We start from the raw sequence: 18,544 nt of genomic DNA, 5'->3' as shown, positions 1-18,544 counted from the left end.
GATAAGATGCAACATGGGTTTATGTCATTTACTGAATTGGCACTTTTATTTGGCAAATATCATAATTTTTACAGCCTGTAGGTTCATACACACCTATTATCTGGAATCCAGTACAAAAAAATTCTGCTTAATTCGGTTGTTAATTATCAGGATTCAGAATGAAAACATGCTAAAGTTAGTGAGTATTTCCCCTTTAGATTGCCACCATGCCTAGACAGACTTCTGTTTTGCATAAATATCTAAAATGCAAATAAATGTATTTGGATTTTCTCTGTCCATCGATAGCCAGGTGCCATGAATCCTGTGGAGGGTGGCCATTTGTCTTTGAGTTAGTAGTTTTACGGGGAGGGGCACTAACCCTCCACCAGCCCACTTGTTGATGTGTAGGAAACACCTATGGATTGGGAAACACCTATGGGTTGGATATATGGTTACCACCCAGCATTGTAAATGGTTTCCTAGCTTATAGGAAACCATTAGGTTTGTCACTCAGTGTAAAGCCACCTGAAAAGGAAAGATGAGTAATAAAAAGTAACAAGGAAGATGGGAGAAACAGGGAGAGAGGAGGGCAGATACAGGTAAAGAATGATAAAAGTGAAGGCAGAAGTGGTCAGCACATCAAGTGAATGGATGAAGGCTGATACCACCTACCTCATTTTAAATAAATATTTATACAAAGTAGAAGCCAGTCTGGGGGGGGATGTTGAGCTAATGATGAAACATTTCCACTAACTTTAGTATATTTTCGCTCTGAATGCTGATTCTTTGTTAATAGTTAAATTAAAGAAAAATTTTAAAGCTCATGTCAGATAATTAGGTGTGTATGAACCGATATGATGATAAAAATAATAATATTTCCCAGTTAAAAGTGCCGCTTTTGTGCTGATTCAGTGCTGATTTGGTAATTCGTTGCATCCCACTTGATCGTTTACTCAGAAGATTTAGGAAAACCTTCAAGGACAGCCACAAGTCTTGTGTTCACATACTGACAGTGCTGCCACCTGGTGTGTGTTGGTGGTTATGGCTGGAAGTCCTCAGTGCCAGCATGGAATTTAGGACGAACAAGTTTTTATACCTTTTTATTGGTCATTATTTTTATGATTTTATACTGTCATTGCTAGAGTCATGCTGATGCTTTACATGCAGTCAAGTGACTTGAGGATAAACCCAACTGTGTTTACATACTGACAGTGCCACCACCTGGTGTCTGCTGGTGACAAACATAGCTGGGTCAAGCTCCAGAGATGAGGAAGGGTGTACAAAAGCAGTTTCTGGTGTACATATGTGTGACTTGCATATTTTACCTTTTATATAGTAGACTGATTAGTAGTGTTGAATAGGGATACTGGTAGGTGAATATTTATATACAAACCTATCTGGTTGAAACTCTGTGAAAAAGCAGATGAATGGACAGAAGTAATTTGTAGTGTTTAAATGTATGACTGATACAGATTTTTCACTATTTTAATTCTTATATTCAGTAATAATGGAACTGTTGACTGATAGAAATATTGAAATGTGAGTGTACATTTGTGTGAATGTAACTATATCAAGCTAAGGTTATAGTGAATGTTGGTGAGGAGTCAAAAACTTTGTTCCTTAGACTTGCTTTTCCAAAATTAGGGTGTGTCTTACACAGTGCAACATCTTATATACAGTACTTTGAAATACGGTATCTCTGCATGTGTGTTGTTAATTCCCAACTAATGTGTTTTCCCATTTTTATTTTGTTACAGCATGTCATTCATGTGTTCCACCCCCTAACTTCGGAGCATGTGGTGTACAACCCACTCCGCGCCCACCGCCCTATGCCACAGCAAGCCTTGGATGTGTTCCAGTGGGTTGATGAACTCTCAGCTAAGACAGCCAAGGACTGTGATTTCTGTAAATACTCGACAAATACTGCTGTAGACGAGTTTGGCAGGTAGGTTGGTTGGGTTAGTTTATTGTCTTTGTGCTTGTTACTAGATATTTCGTTTTTTAACACTATCACTATGAGGCTCCTTTTTAAACTGAATTATGTTATCTAATGGTAGTAAGATAACTCCACCCTTCACCTTTCCACTCACTTTTTGCAGCGTCCATCACTGCAGTTACTTCCGCAAACATGGGTTGAACTATGGCACACCTGACCTGGCTCATATCTCTGATTGAGGTAGAAGTAACCTTGTTTGTAATGCATCCAGAATCCAGTTCCAACATCTTTCAATGCAGCAGTTCTTCCACAGGAATATCTTTTAATACTTAACAGCATCTAACTTAATTTTGCATCATCTCTGAACATACTTGGGGTTTCATTCTCTCTGGATTTATCATGGAACGATCATATTATAGTACCTCTCTTGCCAAAGCTGCTTCCAAAAGACCAGGCGTGTTAAACCAGCTCTGTGATTTCTTCACCCCCACACAGCTGTTGACTTTATATAGGGATTTTGCTTGCCCCTGTGTAGAGTACAACTCTCCTGTGTGGAGGGGCTCTCCACATGGAGCTCTTCTCAACAGGGTGGATTCAGAGACTTTTCATCTCATTAACTCCCCTCTACTTAATGACCAGCTTCAGCCTCTGTCTCTTCTTTGCTGTACTGTTGCAACTTTATCTCTTTTCTGTTGCAACTTCAGTGGTCATTGTTCTTCTGAATTTTCTGCTTGCATCCCTCCTCCATTATGGCAGGTGTGTTGCACCCATGTAGCATCAAACTTTCACCATTTTTCTGTCCAACTCTCTAATCCAGGAATTAACCAGTGCTTCCAGTCCTTCATGTATGCCACAAGTCAACAAGGGATCTATCTTCCTCTGTCTGTATATCCCACTGCCTGTGACCTCCAGTCTTGTTAACACATTGTGTCCAGGCATCTCAAAATGCATAGATCTTGATTTTTTTTTTCTTCTTCTGAGGAGGGAACAGTCTTGTAGTCTTCTAGCCTTTGAATCTTTCTTTCTTGCTTAAAATAAAAAAATTATAATACATAAAATGAATCATTTATCAACTGAATAAAAGAGATATTTGTTAGATACCAACCACTTCATTTTGAAGGGTTTGTCTTAATCAGAATTAAGTCATCTGGCAGTAGCAAGAGTAGAATGAAAAATGTTATCTTACTGAGGGAGTTTCTGGAAATTTTTTTCAGTTCACTTAGGCTTTGTAGCTACAAGATGTCTCTCCCAAGTTGCGTATAAATATCTGGCAGTAACAAGAATAGAACCTCGTTTCTCCAGCAGGACTCATTCCAGGTGCATGCTTCCTGCCTGGAACCAGGTACAGACCATACAGACCTTAGCACAGTACACTGTGCATCATGCCTTGAAATTCAAATGGTTGAGAGAGATGCTTCATCTTTTCTTTTGAGCTGAGCTCAGTTCTCTGGACTCGCAGTCATCTACTAATGCTCAAGGTCACACCTATGAGTGGCTTTCTTTACTATCCCTGTCATTGTAGAAGCTGCCTAGCATGAACCAACTGTCCTACAGCAGTTAGTTTTTGTTCATATATCTAATGTACAATTCCCCTCTAACTGCGGTAGTATAAAGAAGTTGTCCCTATCAGAGACATCTAATGGCTGATTGGCAATAGGGAAAAAAAAGAAAAGAAAAAGGAAACTGTATACTTTATCTTACACTGCTCACTGGAGCGCTGAGCAGTTTAGATGGTACCACATACATCCATCCATCATCCAATCCTACATTGCCCCATGAGGAGCGTACTGTAGGTAACTGAAGAAAGTATTTCTGGATAGGACTTCTGTACCAAATCTTCAAATACTGAAAACCAATATAATCCATGTGCTTGTGCTTCTCTTTTGAGATTGCTGGGCATATTGCTTCCCAGTGTACCTGATTTTGAATGGCCTAGTTCCCTGGATTTGTGGCCGCTGACCAACAAACAAGTGAACATTACATTTTTCAGTACAGCATTTCATCGCAGTGTGTGAATCATATACCATACTTGTTTAAGCATTTATAATTGATAATATTAATATTACTAAGTACTTCAGGATGGGGCTACTATACCTAGGTTTCAAATCCTGAAAAATTACAGAAATAATTAGCTTATGGTTCTCTGTTTAGATCACCTGGCATATTGCATCCTGACGTGACCTTGGTCCTGCTACCTCCGATGAGTAGTTGGGTGACAACACTCAGTCAGATTTAGTAGACAAAAAGATGATTATGAGGAAGTGTATTGCTTTCTGATATAAGGGGTTTACCAGATGTTCCTGTTTTCACAGACAGGAATCCCAGCAGTTCTTACTCGAGCCTGCTGAGCTTTACCTCAGCAGAACATGTGCTTGAGATGTTATCCTCAGCTAAATTACTTTTGTTTTCCAGGCAGACCTAATTCCAGGCACTAGTGTGAGCTTTCCCCAGTCTCTCCATATATTCAGACCACCTTATTCTGCCCATACTTCACAAAATCTTAACACAGTTTCCCTCCAAAATAGACAGGACAGTGATGTAACGGTTCGTGTCAGCAACACATTCAAGATTGAGGCATGGCACAGCATGATTGTAACTAAATCAACTCACCACCCCACCAACCTAACTCTTGAAGAAACCACTGGCCTTCTCCGGGATGCTACTACCTGGATGCAGGACGTCAGCAAGAAGAACCCTCACTATATGTAAGTGTCCTGGCTGACTGTGGGAAGTTGGGTTAGGAGAATTATGCTGAAGCAGAAATTGGATATAACAGCAAGTCACATACTACTTGTCTGTGAGGTATAGGGGCTTGAGACTAGGCTACAGTAGTCCAGAACATTCAGGGGCCTGTGATTCACCTACATCTCTAGTGACATTACACAGCTGAAATACCTCCAGCCGGTAGCTGCTGTTTGGGGATCTAAACTTGTGTTTAACACATTACCATCACCCTAGTACATCAGACCAATGTTTCTCAAGTGGTACATGGTGATTGATATGGTGCTGCCTGCTTCTTCCTTCACTCTTATCATTCTTTGTCTGTGTGTGTGTGTGTGTGTATATGTGTGTGTTCTTACCTGATTGTTCTTACATAATTGTATCTTTACAGGAATGAGTCAAGCTCATACTGTCCCGTTATTAACCCCTACACCGCGGGCTTGTTTACCAATGACTTGCGTGTGCCGCGGGGTTATTTGGGCTCCGACAGACTCTCAAAAAATATTTGCCAAAAATCAGTTATTAGTCCTAGAATAATAAAATTACATATGCTTATGGCACATACCTTCAGCTTTCTCCTGGAATGATTGTTGAGCCTTCGTCGGTTACCGTAGGACTTGTGGAGACCTCTGAAGTAGGGTAACGAAGTCTCCACTTTACACTTCCCGACAACCCGTAATATGATTACCACAGCCAGATACAAACACTATAAACACTATTCTACAATTTTCAAGTAGTTTGGGATCCATACTCAAAAAAAAAAACACTGTGAAAGCAATGGAAATTACGAGCGCGTCTGATCGTCGCACTGGCACTAGTTCGCTTTTGTTACTCTGTCATTTATTATTCATAAAACCCCTCACACTTTATATTTCTATTACTATATAACACTTATATATATCTACAGTCTTTATCCATAAGTTTCCTTCAGTAGTATTAGTTTATTGTCACTGTAGGGATTCAATTTCTTTCAGTAAAATACGTAGCATTCACTTTCTCGTCCTGTATACTGGCAATGAGAGTGAATGTCACTTTCATCTTCACTCTCATAACTCATAGCATTCAGACATGCTAGAGTGAAACTTTCACTTTCATTACTCCTAGGGTATATACTCGTATTCTTATAATACTACTCATTTACATTTCTATTTACGTTCTCTATATTATTTACGTTATTTACATTTCTATTTTATTTACACTGTGTTGTGCACTGTCACTTGAAATAACTTATAAAACTATTTTCCATTGTTCACGTATATTTACATTCATTACTTTCACTTGCTGTTTACACATTATTTACAATTCCACTTGCACTGTTTTACTCAATAGAAAAATCGTAGTCACTCTTTTATCAATTGTCAGCCCTTTACCTCTTTCCACACGAGGTTTAGTAGGGGGTAAAGGTCACAGAGCCATTTGCATGGGAGTGAAAAAAGGCCTTGAAGTCAGCAAGAAGAAACATACGTCCCCTCACTTCGGAAGATGAGAGTAAACTGATAACGCAGGGCTAGCCTGGAGGCCTGTTTAGGGGTTATTCAGAGTTACCAATATTACTTCTTGAAACAGCTAAGTCTAGCACTGATATGATTGGCAGGAAATCTAGACAATACATTATAAATTTGGTAGTTCCAGGTGAATGTAAATATCACTTAGGCTTCTCCCTTCCCTCCTTACATGTATATTTATTACGAAAATAGATTAGAGGCCTACTTAGGAGATATATAATCAGAGCTACCAATGTTAAATCTTGAAACAGCTTTGTGTAGCACTGATATGATTGGCAGGAAACCTAGACAATACATTATAAATTAGGTAGTTCCAGGTGAATGTAAATATCACTAGGCTTCTCCCTTCCCTCCTTACATGTATATTTATTATGAAAATAGATTATACAGCATATTTCAAGGGGAAAAAAACAGCGAAAATTAGCGAACGAGTGCACATGAGGTGTTGTCAGGTGATAATTAGCCAATTCCAGGTGTATGGCACTCTCACTTACCTTATTTCTTTCTTGTATATATTATTTGGTATAAGAATACGACATAGGGCTTATTTCAATGGATGAAATCAGTGAAAAATTCCAGGGAAGATTTACTTAGCGTAGCATGGCCAGGCAGGCGAGAGGATAGGGTAATGGAGGGGGGGTAGGGAGGGGAGTCAAGAACGGGGAGAAATGGCTAAATTGTCAACAATGGATGGGAGTACAGATGAGATTAGGAGTGCTGACTAGTGTTGGACATTGGCAGTACTGATAGATGATACAAGCCCCCACTTGGAAGCCCGGGTGAATTCAAAATAACACAGAATCACAAAAGCGATGCCCCGCGGTATGATCCCTTGCTCCCAAGCGTCACGAAAGTGACGCCCCGCGGTTAAGGGGTTAAACCATCTTTATCATACATATCCTTAAATTTATTAATAGTTTTGGCACACACTATTTCATTCGGTAGTGCATTCCACTGATCAGTTGCCCTATTTGGGAAATTGAATTTCCTTACGTCTTGGTTGCCTCTCTTTTTTATGTAGTTTTTTGCAGTGTCCTCATGTTGATACTTCCCAATAGGTTATATATATTCATTTATGTCTATTTTCACTTTCCCTGAGATGCATTTATATAGCATAATCATGTCTCCTCTTTTCCTTCTCCTGCAGCGTTGGTAGATTCAGTTTTTCTAGTCTTTCTTCATAGCTTAGATCCCATAAGCTTGATACCCATCTTGTGGAAGCCCTTTGAACTTTTTCAGTCTTATCTATGTGTTTCTTGAGATAATGATTCCAGGCTACTGATGCATACTCCAGGGTTGGTCTGATGAAAGATGTTACTATCTGTCTCAGCATGTCTTCATTTATGTATGTGAATGCTATTCTGATATTTGCAAGCAGGATATACATATTCCATACCTTCTCACTTATATGGTCAGCCGGAGATAGTCTGTTATTGATAATCACACCTAAGTCCTTCTATCTTTCTGATATGTGTAGGGTTTTACTTCCTAACATATAATCCCAATCTGGTCTATTCCCACTTTTACCAAACTTGATTACATTACACTTGTGCACATTGAATTCCATTTGCCATGTATTACTCCATTCATGAGTTTTTTAACCCGCCCCGTCCCGGAGACGTGAATTCACGTCCTCACATGCTGTGCACTCATATCCCGGAGACGTAAATTAACGTGGCAACATTGCAAGGTCCCTAATTTGCACAATTTTCAATTTTCGCGAGTGATTTTTGGCACGTATACACGGGACACCTTCTTCTATTCCTCTACAAGATGCCAAGCTGGGACAATGCCTTACACCGCATAACCTCCCCCCCCCCCACCGCACGCCATCATCTCGGCAATTCACCTGTTACCAGTGACCTGGCCAATAAAGACATTCAGGGCCAGAATGATTCTCCAATCGATGACAGTGTGAAGGACAAAGTTTACATATATTTAGAGGAAGAAACAGTCAGAAATGATGATCAGGTAAAGTGGCAAAAAATGGTCAGGAATGGTGATGAGTTAGTGAGTGAAACAATGCTTATAATGCCTATATTACCGTTTGAAAACCAATATACTCTCGTACTACATATAAATTCGTACCAAATAAATAAATAAATACCGTTTATGAGTGGTTTGGAATAGTTATCCTCCCATAGAACTCGTTTTCTTTGCAGCCAGCCTGATAGAAAACCCTGTAATGTAAGGAGGTACTCCTACCTGGATCGAGTATTTTAAACATCAGGTGAGCGATTTCTGTATGAATTTTCGATGTTTCTCACCAAAAGCAGATGTTTGAGCCAAAAAAAAAAGGTTCAAAAATGTCGGGACTGGGGCGTACCACTGCCCAGAAAACGTCAGGATGGGGGGGGTTAAATTCTTCTTGTAGCTCTTTACAAGAGACTGCGTTAGTAATGCTCCTTTGTATTTTTGCACCTTGTGAACTTTCTGGCTATGCCCCTGCCCCATATATCATAGTGTTTTGTCCATGTCTCAGAATAATTCACACAGTAAGAGGGCCTATACTTTTTGGTTGACTGTACACCATTTATGTACATAAACCCACACAATAGCATTTCTACACTATTTATATACATAAACCCACACAACTGTGTGTACACCATTTACGTACATAAACCCAAACAGCTGCCACACTTCCGCTAGTACACAGTATATATACCTCATTCCCAACTCACTGCTTTCGGTCTTTATTTTTTCTTTCCCATTCACCCTCATATAGTAATCCCTGGATTATCTGACATAATAGAGCCAAAGGCATAACCAGATACAGGCAATTTCCGGAAACGGAGCAGCATCCTCTACTGTACCCATACCCCTACCTATACCCAACCTACTACCTACATATCCAACCTATATGTACAGTACACCTCCTAGTTTTGTCAGTGTTCTGCGGTCTTTCGGCTGTTTTTAGACATCAAAACACAAATTGTAATATGCAGTATAATCCTAAACACTAAGAAAACAATGCATAAAAAAAAAAAAAAAAAAAAAAAAAGTACCAATATGCACAGTACCCCTCCAGATTTTGGCAGTGTTCTGCAGTCTTTCGGCTGTTTATAGATATCAAAACACACATTGCAATATGCAATATAATTCTAAACACTAGGAAAACAATGCATAAACATCATCATTATCATCATCATCATGCGGACCTCCTTTCCCACCCTAGGGTAGGGTGAGGAGTAACAGCCCAAGTTTGCCCAGTCCAATAGGACACACTTCCATTCACTTACCATTCAAGCCCCCAGAATCCTGACCCTGGCTGATACTCCAAAAACATTCACCACATTCGGTAGCTTCACTTAAACGTGTCTGATAGAGTCAAGCCAGATGCTGTCAAGTTAAAAAAAAGTGCCAAATCCCTGATCATGCACTTCTTCTCACAACATTCATCCAGCCAAGTCGATCTCTTGTCAGTCCCTCAGCCTTACCAACTTTCATACCTCTTTTCCTCACACACTCATTCACCATATCCCTCCACCTTCTTCTTGGCCTACCTTGCATTCTCCCTCCTTCAGATTCACTCAGACATACCTTTTTCACCACGCTATTGTTATCTGTTCTCTTCACATGACCATACCATCTCAGTACACTCTCTTCAATTCTGGTTTCCGCAGACTTCCACACTCTACATCTTTCACAAATCACAGTATTTTGTATCCTGTCTACTCTCTGTACTCCATGTACGTTCTTCAGCAGTCCCATGTCCACTGCTCTCACTCCTGACTTTTCATATTCATGCCACACCATAGTCTTACATCCATGTTAAAGTTGGCATTAACGTTCCTTCATGTAAGCTTTGAGCAGCTGCAACACTCAAGCCTCTGTTTCTTATCAAGGTCTTCATAGCACCAGCTGCTTCCCTTCCTTGTGTCATTCTACATTCCACTTCTTTTGCACATTTCCCTCTCTTCTCTCACTGTACCCAGGTATTTGAACTCTTTCACCAAGCCCAGTCTCTCTCCATGCACTGTAACATCACACTGGAAGTCACCTTCTCCCTCAATAATCATCACTTTACCCCTTTCTACATTTACTTTCAAGGCACGATGCTCACAGACATCAGCAAAACTCTGCACTAGATTACCAAAGTCTTGTCCAGTATTTGCAAGTAGTACTGTGTCATCAGCATACAACAAATTTGAGATATTCTGTCCATCACCATTCGTTACCAACACCATCCCTCTCTCCATTGCTCGCGGTTTTACTTCTCTGATAACCCCATACATATATATATACTGAACCATGGGGACATCACACAACCTTGTCACACGCCCACACTGATCATGAACCATTCACTTAGATGCCCATTTACCCTTTCACATGCCTCACTACCATCATAAAAACTCATGACAGCACCTAGTTGCATACTGTCTATGCCATATATCCACAAAACTTTCCACAATCCTTCTCTGTCTACTTTATGTATGCTTTTTCCAGATCCATGAATGCCATAAACACCTTATAGTCCATCTCACAAGCCTTCTCCACTATTTGTCTTAATGCAAATATTTGATCCACACATCCTCTGGCAGTCCTAAAGCCACCCTGCTTATCAGTCTCTAGGACTTCTGATCTCTCTCTCTCTCTCAAAAAAAAAAAAAAAAAAAAAAAACAGTACCCCTCCTAATTTTGGCAGTGTTCAGCAGTCTTTTGGCTCTTCTTAGACGTTAAAACACGTTGAAACATGCAGTATAATCCTAAACACTAAGAAAATAGTGCATTAAAAAAAAAAATGCCAATATGCACAACCCTAGTAATACATATGTAGAGGTGTACGGTATGTAGGAGGACTACTGGGCCTTGGGAGCAGGCTGTGAAGCCCAGAGTCAGTCACATTAACCCGTTAACTGCGCATCGTGGTTTTTTGGAGGTGTCTGTTGTGCACTGACATACAGTAGGGGTAAAAATGAAATTTCCCAAAGGCCAAATTTTGTCTTAGGAATTGAGAGAACACATGCCAAAGTATATAGTAATGAAATATTAGCTCAATATTTACCTTGGTAAAGCCATGGATGAACATCGAAGTGTCTTATTTCCTATTGGAATGTATGGTTTTTGTTTTCTTTTTCGGTTTCAGTTTGGGTTTCGTTTTAGAAGGCTCAAACATGCTTGCGTGGGTCGGCCTTGGTCACCATGACATTCTATTCGAAATTCACCTGCACAGCCAGGGCTGTATTGAGCAGTTGCATTCGGAACAGCCCAGTTCGTATAGAGCAGTTAACGGGTTAAAAAAAAAAAAAAAAAAAAAAAAAAATACCTCTCCTAATTTTGGCAGTGTTCTGCAGTGTTTCAGCTCTTTTTAGATATCAAAACACACATTGGAATATGCAATATAATCATAAACACTAAGAAAACAATGAAAAAAAGAAAAAACTACCAATAGGCATAACCCTACCAATAAGCTAGGCCACCACACAGGACATTCCTAGTCAGACCTTAGCAAAGCATTTGATGCCATCCCCCGCCACAATCACACAAACAAAATATTCAACACAAACATGCACAATAACATAAAAAGATGGCTGGCAAACTATTTGGCAGGCAAATGTTCACACGTAACATTTGCTGGTCAATCTTCGAACATCAGAAACTTCACAAATGGCGTCCCCTAAGGATCTGTTTTGTCCCCTACCCTTTTTAACCTATACATGCAGAACATACCTACACCTCACACACCACAAATACACCTAGCTTCCTATGCGGACGACATAACTCTTACATGTACACACCAAAACGCAAACAGAGCCACACACATCCTCCAACATTACCTCAACACACTACATGAATGGTTCATCACAAACAGGCTCAAAATAGCCCCAGCCAAATCTACAGTGACCTTCTCACAGACTGGACAGCAGAACATAGTCACATTCCACGCCGCACCATAAACAACACTCCCCTACCACACTCGCACACACCCCAAATCCTTGGTGTAGCATACAATACGTCAGTTTCATTTAAACAACACATCACAAACATTAAAGATAAATTAACACCAAGACTCAATGCTTTGAGGTCAGTTGCCCATACAACATTTGGACACAACAAAGAAATCACCACCACAGTATACAAACAATATATACGTTCAGTGATGAATTATGGAAGCCCTGCTTGAGCTTCTAACCTCACTAAAACACACTGTGACACTCTACAGACCATACAGAACAAGACCCTAAAAATAATCACAGGCTGCACAGCTACTACACCCACAGACCACCTACACCAAGAAGCCAAAGTCCTCAAAGTCAAGGATCATCTAGACATGAGAGGCACCCAAATTCTTGCCACAGTCTCCACAAACCGACACCATCCACTACACTACATGGCAGCACATCCACAGACACACCAAGGAACATCAAAAACAACACCCAGCACACGATATCATAAACAGTTACTGTCATATCTCCCTCCTCACCCGCCTCAGACCAGCTTCCAGAAGCTTATACATATCCAAATCACTCGCCGCTCCATTCAGTCCCTCAAAGACAACACGCAGCTGCATGCACGACCTCCTGATATCCATCCTTCTGAATCCTGTCTCCCTCATGGGGACAAGGTCCACTTGGCCAGGCTGAGGTATGGGCATCATCCAGCCCTCTTGAGTTATCAGAAGAGGCTGGATGACTCTGTCACTGATACCTGTCCAGGATGGAACACAGCACCCCATACTATTAAGCAAATTATTTAAGACTGCATTGAACACAATCACCTGCACCAACAACACAACATACACTCCTTGAGAGCTCTGTGGGAAAGCCCTGTCTTGGCCATGGCCTTCCTTAGGGACTCGGGGCTGTTCAGCCAGACTACCTAGGGAACAACTACTACTACTACTACCTCTGCCACCTCCCTACCAGTATGCACTGCACCCCTCCTAATTTTGGTAGTGTTCTGTGGTCTTTTGGCTCTTTTTAGACATTAAAACACACATTTGAATGTGCAGTATGCCGGTAATCCTAAACACTAAGAAGACAATACATAAACAATGTACAAAAAAAAAAAAAAACTGCCAAAATGCACAGTACCCCTCCTAATTTTGGCTGTGTTCTCTGATCTTTTGACTGTTTTTAGACATCAGAACACACATTGCATTATGCAATATAATCCTAATCACTAAGAAAACACTGCATTAAAAATATATATATACAGTGGAACCTCGGTCCTCGAACGTCTCACATGTCGAACAAATCGGACCTCAACCAAAAAATTCAAGAAATTTTTGCTCCAGAGGTCGACCAAAATATCGGACCTCGACCAACCTGAACGTAGCCAAACGAAGGGAAGCTGGCCGACCGACAGTCACGCGTCCACCTTTGTTGTTCATCAACGTGGCCGTCCTGCTGTGCTTCACATTTTTCTTGATTCAGTGCAGTATTAGCCCCTAATAATGGCTCCAAAGAAAGCAAGTTCATCCAGTACGGCTACTGGCAATGAAAAGAGGAAAGTAGTGTGGAAAATAATTGAAGAAGTGGAAAAATTATTGCTTATCTTCATCAATGAGAAACAGTTAGCAGGAGACAGTGTTAGTGAGTATATAATTTGTGAAAAGGCAAGAGAAATATACAGTCACCTCGTCAAGGAAAGCACTGGTACCAGTGCTGAAACTTAAATAGGTAAGCATCTGGGGTCTAGGAACAGATTAAAATGATTTACATTATTTCTTATGGGGAAAATTAGTTCGGTCCTCGACCAATTCGGTCCTGGAACAGCCTTCCAGAACGGATTGTGTTCGAGGACCGAGGTTCTACTGTATATATATATATATATATATATATATATATAAGCACAGTACCACTCCTAATTTTGGCAGTGTTCTGCAACCTTTCATCTGTTTTTAGACATCAGAACACACATTGCAATATGCAGTATAATCCTAAACACTAAGAAATAAATGGATAAACAGTAAAAATTATTAAAAAAAACACAGTACACTTACCACCAGCAAACAGCAGACAGGCGTCGTAACCCGCCAAGTTGCTGCAGGTATACAGGCATTCCATGTGGTCTAGTGGCTAACACAGCCACCTAGCAAAGGTCAGAGAACTCCTCCTCCTCCTTCGTCATCATCGTCGTTGTCGTCACCACCACCACCATCATCATGATCATCATCATCATCATCATCATCTGCTGAAGCCAGCTGATGAGTGGGGACATGCAGCGAGGTGATGGAGCCCTTCCCACCTCAGGACTCTCTGAAGACAGTCTCAAGCTCATATTTAACAGCAACTCAGTGTCTGTCAATGTGCTCAGTTATGGGTCCAAAAGTGAAGACGGGGGTCAGGCAGGTGATGGTGGTGGTGGTGGTGGTGGTGGGGAGAAGGGGCTGGCACCCATGGGGGTGTCAGGCTTTAGGAATGGAGTCGATCTTCGTCTGACGATAGGTGCAGTGATTTTGTTGGAGGGTGCCAGTGTCCCTGACTGCCCACAGATCCATTGCCAACTTGTGTGGCACCAACTCCCAGTTGCAGTGAGGGTGCTTGGCACATTTGAGCACCTGCTCAACGCTGGCCTGCAGCGCATCAAGACGAGGGAGTGATGGAGTGGCACGGTGGCCAGAGCCAGGTTCCTTGTCCTCGTTACTTTCCTCTGTCTGCCCCACAGAGACAGCAGCAGTGATCTCATCAGACAGCGTCTGATAACCTGGACTGCCGTTGTTGTCGTCCAACCAATCCCTCATGTCATCGATGTCCACATCCTCGCCTGCTTTTCGTAGCCAAGGTTGGAAATCTTCCGTGTCAAATCCTCCAGAGTTGTGCACAGCCTTGCATCCCTGATGGAGACGAGACCAATCACTTTCCAAGGTTTTGATGGAGACTTCCTTCCAAGCATTGGCCCAGTTGAACACTGCAGACGATGTTGTAATGCCGCAGGTTCTCCATGATCTGCTCCCCACATGTGTCGACCCCTTTCTCGTCCTCAAGCACAACCATCACCTCGTCAAGAGACCTCCGACAGGACAGTCTCTTAACTGCCACAATAACACCTTGGTCCATTGGCTGAATGAGAGCAGTCGTATTAGGTGGCAGAAACATGCACCTAATGTGGCCGTCATCAGAATCCAAATCCTTTTCTAACAGATGCGGAGGGGCATTGTTGAGAATCAGGAGAGCCTTCACCTGGCCGCAAGGGTTACGAAGTACCTCTGTTTGATATCAGATAACCTTCTTGACAATGCGTCTGTGGAACCAATCTCTGAAGATCTTTGTGGTAAACCAGGCCTTCACAGAATGGTACCACACAACAGGCAGGCTATCCGTCAACCCACGGAGACAATGTGGATGTTTTGCACGTCCAACAATAATGGGTTTGAGGCAGTGTATCCCGTTAACCTTGGCACAGCACAACACTGAGGTGTTGTTGGGACAACTTTCAGTGAGGCACAATCTTCTCCTTCTCTTCTGCCAGGGTGTTGGTGGGCAAGAAGTGGAAGAACAGGCCAGTTTCATCAGCATTGTATACCTGACCGAGAGCAAGGCCCTCCTTCTCGATCAGGCGCTGCACTTTCTGGCAGAACAGTTCAACATCCTCCGCTGCCACATCCAAATCCTCTCCATGTGCCTTACGACCAGTAAGTCGATGTCGAAGTGTGCACCGGAAGAGCCAACCCTTGGATGCCTTGAAGTCATGCACGTTGTGCAGGCATGCAAACTTCTCGGCTGCAGCCTGCAACTCAGTCCTACGTACAAGCATGCGAGCACCCAGTTGCTGGCGGAACCAAGCCAAAGTTGACTGGTCAATATTGGCACGGCAGGGCTGGGACATCACCTTCCAGTCACCTTTTGTGAGTGGTATCGTCATAGTCCTGTCAGTACTGAGTCAGTTTGTCCTGTGATTTCTTGATATCAGAGCTGAACGGACCAAATCATATTCACGCAAAACATTCTTTCCACTTTCTTCTGCCTGTGGGTGACTTTACACTCCCTCTTGTGTCTTTCTTTCTTTCATTCTTTCCTCTTCCTTCTGCCTGTGGGTGACTCTACAGTGAGTGACAAGCCAAATGGTTTCCTGTACACCAGGAAACCATTTACTACACTGGGTGGTAACCATATAACCAAATTTTGGCTCCTGGTGGTTTAGTGGGTAATAAAGGTGCTCCAGTCGGATTGAGCCGGTGAAGGTTTATATCCAAGGGGTGGTTGGGGTTTATTGCTCATGTAATGCCACTCAGGGATGAGTGAGGCTGGTCATCTTAAATGCCAAGACCAACTTTCCTAGCCCCGGGCTCCTACGCTTCTCATGGGGCAACGTAGGATTAGATGATGGATGGATGTGTGAAGTCGGCCAGGCCGAGTCAACCTTGCCCAATATCTCACGCTTCTTCTTCGGGGTCAAAACCCTCCTCTTGCGTTTCTCAGGTGATGGTAGGGCCAACATCACACTCACAAGAACACTGCAGAGGAGAATTAAGGCCTGGAGAAGGTAGGGCACCACCACAAACACAGCAATGGAAGCAGCCATTGTTTAACCTCAGCCAAGCATGTCCACACGCGGAGAGACAAAGGTGGGAACTGTAGTGCGGTACCGCTGGGGAGTGTACAGCGTTGCCATGTGTCTTCCCATGCTTGGCTATGCGCATGCAAGCAAAAAGCAGCACACTCACCTACGAGTGCAAGGGCCCTTTTCACTCACCCAGGCAAATGTCAGAACGTGGCAGAAACACTGGGTCCCCACACATCGTGGGTCTAAGAAGTGGCCGAGTAATCCAGACGGCAATGCAGCATTGACCATTTGGTATGTGGGTGGACGGCCGTGCATGGCCGGAGTTTCCGACTGACCCAGGTGGCCAGGGGATTTTAACCAATCAGTAGGAAGCTGGACAGCCATTTTCTCTCGGCTTGTGGATTATGCTCTGTCTTCCTTGGGTGCTGCCGGAATTTTGCCAGTGATCGGTGTGGCCGGGAGATTTCAACCATTCAGTAGGGAGCTGGACAGCCATTCCCGCACAGCTTGTGGGTTACGTCTGTTTTCCTTTGCGCACTGCCGGAATGTTACCAGCGATCGGGGTGGCCAGGGGAGTTCAACCATTCAGTAGGGAGCTGGACAGCCATTCTCGCTCAGCATGTGGGTTACATCTGTTTTCCTCAGGTGCTGCCAGTATGTTTCTGGTGATCGGGGTGGCCGGGGGATTTCGACCATTCGGTAGGAAGCCAGAAAGCCTTGTTTGCTCTGCATGTGGGTTGTGGTATATTCCTTGCGTGTGGACAGAGGGGCCTGTGAGCCACCCAACCGACCTTTTTTTTTACTTTGTAGGTCGGCCGGCCACCTAAGTCAGAGCTTTTATGTCCGGTTATGGACAAATAAATCCAGATACGGACAAATAAAAACCGTTATGGACCTAATAGAGCCAAGGCCTAATGTCTGTATACGGAGCATACTGGAGACGTAGCATCCGGGTAATTGAGATCTACAGGATTCCATGCCCGTAACCGCCTTGAGGCAGCTGCCTCGTCTAGCATCTCTTCTCCCCCTCCCCTTCTTTAGCAGTGCACCCAACCCCTAAAGTTGGCATTAATAAAAACGTACACCTGTAGCATCATTTTTTAAATTTTCCGAGTTACTTAATTTAAATCTGTTCAGATTCACCTGCAATTACATTATTTGGTGCTAGGGCAAAAAAAAATTTTCTGGGGGAGCATTCCCCCGAACCCCCCTAGTGGGGTTGTGTTTGCCATGTCCGTTTTCAAGTCCCGGTTACGACCCTGTATTCTGAACCTTAATGGCTTTCAGTAAGACTGTTCATTAAGCTGCAGAACACTTTCAAGGTAACATCACTCTTTCACAGAGAATAATGGAAAGCAATAAACAAAATCTTGAGTAAATGGCATATTAATGTTTCTTACATTCGCATCCGATATCCTGATATTGACCGTAAGTACAGTATTGGTATTCGTTTGGTATCAGGAAAAATGCAAATATCGGTGATATATTGGTTTGGCGAATCACATCAGGTACAGCACTAACTGTATGACGGTGTCTCAAGTCGTTTTTGGTCTGCCCTTTGCAACTCTGTCCTTAATGATACTGCTGCCCATCCTCTGCACCCATTTGTGATTCACCATCCTCTTCACATGCCCAGACTGTTTCAGTTTGCCCCTTCTTATCACATTGCTATGCATTCAAGTCCCATCCTTCCTCTCACCTCTTTGTATGCTGTACTATCCCCCCAGGACTGTCATTCAAGGATGCACTACACATCCATATGGTCATTCTCATCTTTTTACATTTGAGCCAATGAATATCCTTCTCCTTTACTACTCAAGTCTCACTACTATACAGCATTACACTTCCTGCACATGCTGCCTACAAGGACACCTTAGCACAGAGGGAGAGCCCTCTCAGTGTCAGGAGAGGTAATAACTTCATAAACTTCTTCCAGATACTCCTTACCCTTTTT

At 42.5% G+C, this 18,544-nt stretch overlaps 1 protein-coding gene across 1 annotated transcript in view; it reads left to right on the top strand.

The window, feature by feature from the left end:
- The window catches only part of LOC145401920 (uncharacterized), an 88,736-nt gene that overhangs the window by 17,327 nt on the left and 52,865 nt on the right, over positions 1-18,544 (top strand). Inside the window, exons 3-4 of the mRNA XM_080274026.1 lie at positions 1,737-1,924; positions 4,441-4,620. Of these exons, the coding sequence (XP_080130152.1) occupies positions 1,737-1,924; positions 4,441-4,620 (368 nt within the window). The remainder of the gene's footprint in view (positions 1-1,736; positions 1,925-4,440; positions 4,621-18,544) is intronic.

Source organism: Coenobita brevimanus, chromosome 57 (genome assembly GCF_032717465.1).
Source record: "Coenobita brevimanus isolate Jiangsu-jjx chromosome 57, ASM3271746v2, whole genome shotgun sequence".
Classification (NCBI taxonomy): Eukaryota; Metazoa; Arthropoda; class Malacostraca; order Decapoda; family Coenobitidae; genus Coenobita; species Coenobita brevimanus.
Note: the sequence above shows the minus strand (reverse complement) of the source record. Positions and strands in the feature narration are given on the sequence as shown.